The following is a 2500-nucleotide window of genomic DNA, read 5'->3' as shown; positions in this document are numbered from 1 at the left end:
CACCACCCCCAGCCTCCATCGTATACACTGGAAGGGACCATTGGTGAGGGGCTGCTTATGGTCATCTCAGGTGTATCGGTAGATGAGGTAGAGCTCCGTTTCTTGGTGAGAGCAGTATTCTCCTTGGGAAGAGCAGCATTCTCCTTGGAGAGAGCAGCATTCTCCTTGGGAAGAGCAGCATTCTCCTTGGAGAGAGCAGCATTCTCCTTGGAGAGAGCAGCATTCTCTTTGGGAAGAGCAGCATTCTCCTTGGAGAGAGCAACATTCCCCTCCTCGGAGCCAGAGGAAAGCACTCTTTCGAGGGCAACGGATGCTAGATGGTTAGCACGCCCCTCTTCTCCAGGGATAGGCACTGTTTCGGCAGCGTTCCCCTCCATCGCAGTGGTATCGGGCATGGGTAGAGCAGCACCCATCATTGCAGGGACAAGCGCTGTTTGAGCAGCATTCTCTTCCATTCCAGGGATATCAGGCATGGAAAGGGCAGCACTCCCCTCTTCCTCAGTGACTGTTTGTGCAGCGTTCACCTCCATCGCAGGGGTGTCGGGCATCGACAGGGGAGCACTCCCCTCCTCCTCAGGGACACACACTGTTTTGGCAGTGTCCCCCTCCATTGTAGAAGTATTGGGCATGGGTAGGGCAGCACCCCCTGTTTCTTCAGGGGCAAGCACTGTTTGAGCGGTGCTTCCCTCCATCTCAGGAGTATCAGTCCTGTCCAGGATAGCACTCTCCTTCTCCGTCATGGCTCCCTGTCAAAACAAGTTATTGTTATGAATATCGTAAATACTGCTAATGACAGCAACATAATTTTATCAGTATCCTTATTATTAATAGGCATATATAAATCTGATTAGTAATGTCTTGTATCGTATTCGCAATGTATGTTGCCACGTGCTGCGTGAATCTCACGTTAATTGTCATTATTATCAGTACTATCATGTGCAAGTGCTGTACACTGAACATGATAGTGAGCGCATACTACCTTTATAATTATCCGATTTAATCAAAGGCCAAGATCTATATTTTCTTTTAGATAATGGCAGTAACATGCTAAACACATGGACAACTACTTAGTGCGTTTTATCTTTCACTTTTAAACTGATATTGTCGTAACTGTCGGCATACGACCAATGGTGAATGACGAGTAAAAAAGAAAAAACATCCACTAAATATAAGTTGAGACATCTGCAAGTACAGGAAGCTCGTGCTTATTCACAAGATCTCTGCCTGTCGTCCAACTAATGTTTGGTGACAAGAGGAGCTCCCCATCGCTAGCCAAGTAACAATTAATAGATAGTTTCCTGTAATACCAAGCCAAGACCACTAGTTTCTCTGAATACCAAGGGCCATCAATTTTCTTGAATAACTGCCGCTAGGCACCACTTTCCTTTCTGCCACCCAAGTTCCAACTACTTAAAGGCATAATAGCATGCCCCTCAGTCAGCTGTTTCAAGCACCTCTTGGCATAAAAGGTATCTAGACCTATCTATAGGAATCAGATACATATATAGACCTTAAAAGGGTCTATATATGTCTATACAAAGGTCTATATATGTATATACAAATATATATATACAAAGGTCTATATATGTATATACAAAGGTCTATATGTCTATATAAAAGGGTCTATACATTTCACAAATCGCCTTGAAAAGGATGTAGATCGGTTATCACTGCTGTGAGCAATGAACAACGCCCTTCTGCAGCACCTACTGTAGTTAGTCCCGAGATCACTGCGACACTGCCTATTGATGAAGGAGAGAACAGCCTATCTTAGACTAGAACCACAGTACTTCGCTTCACTTCACTGGTGAAGCCATGAAATCTGCAGCACCCAGAGGCGTCTGGAACGCATATCAAGCTTTTAGCAATGGAAGTGGCATTTAGTGGTAAAGGGGCCGCTCCATGAGCAAGTTTGCGTTCCCTAGCTTCACTCTACTGCATCGTCCATTCTTAGTCCTCTTGTCTAGTCTGCGGCAAAACCTTTTAAAAGATGCATTTCTCCCTATGGTTTACATTCTACTTCTTACTGATATAGTAAAGGTAAAATAACTGATGTCGTAGTTCAAATATATGAACCCTAGAAAAGGTGGAAAGGAGGTATATCCGTTAAGACAATTAATATACTAAGTTTGTAGTAAACAATATCAGTTTATAACTTATCTTTCCTATATATTCATCTTATTTACTAGACTCGATACAATTATGGCACCACGCTTCAGCCTGACTGACTGTTCGACAGGTTAGATAGACTAGTACAGATATATTAATACAGATTTAAATATTGATATATGTGGGATAAAATATGTAGATCCTATTTCTTTGATACATTTACTGCCACAAACAGGATTAAAATAACACTTGCATATACTAATTATCTCGTTATTTTCGTTGAGAAAAGGCAGTAAGTATGATTGGCTAACACTCAAAGAATTTATTATCTTTGAGGGAGGCCAGATGTGATTTGCGGCAGTAGCCCCTCGGCTGGAGTAACCGTACGTAT

At 42.8% G+C, this 2500-nt stretch overlaps 1 protein-coding gene across 2 annotated transcripts in view; it reads right to left on the bottom strand.

Annotated features, from left to right (window-relative positions):
* Nucleotides 1-2500, bottom strand: part of LOC113803435 (monocarboxylate transporter 13) — a 19269-nt gene that overhangs the window by 15548 nt on the left and 1221 nt on the right. Inside the window, exons 1-2 of one of the 2 annotated variants that reach the window (XM_070119433.1) lie at nucleotides 1711-1852; nucleotides 1-746 (exon numbers count right to left, since the gene is read on the bottom strand). The exon at nucleotides 1-746 is cut by the window's left edge and continues 28 nt beyond it. In XM_070119433.1, the coding sequence (XP_069975534.1) occupies nucleotides 1-740 (740 nt within the window). In that variant the 5' untranslated portion in view covers nucleotides 741-746; nucleotides 1711-1852. Of the gene's footprint in view, nucleotides 747-1710; nucleotides 1853-2500 lie in introns of those variants that run through there. The other variant, XM_070119432.1, reaches the window with a different exon arrangement.

The sequence above is a fragment of the Penaeus vannamei genome, unplaced genomic scaffold (assembly GCF_042767895.1).
Source record: "Penaeus vannamei isolate JL-2024 unplaced genomic scaffold, ASM4276789v1 unanchor206, whole genome shotgun sequence".
In the NCBI taxonomy this organism is placed as follows: Eukaryota; Metazoa; Arthropoda; class Malacostraca; order Decapoda; family Penaeidae; genus Penaeus; species Penaeus vannamei.
Note: the sequence above shows the minus strand (reverse complement) of the source record. Positions and strands in the feature narration are given on the sequence as shown.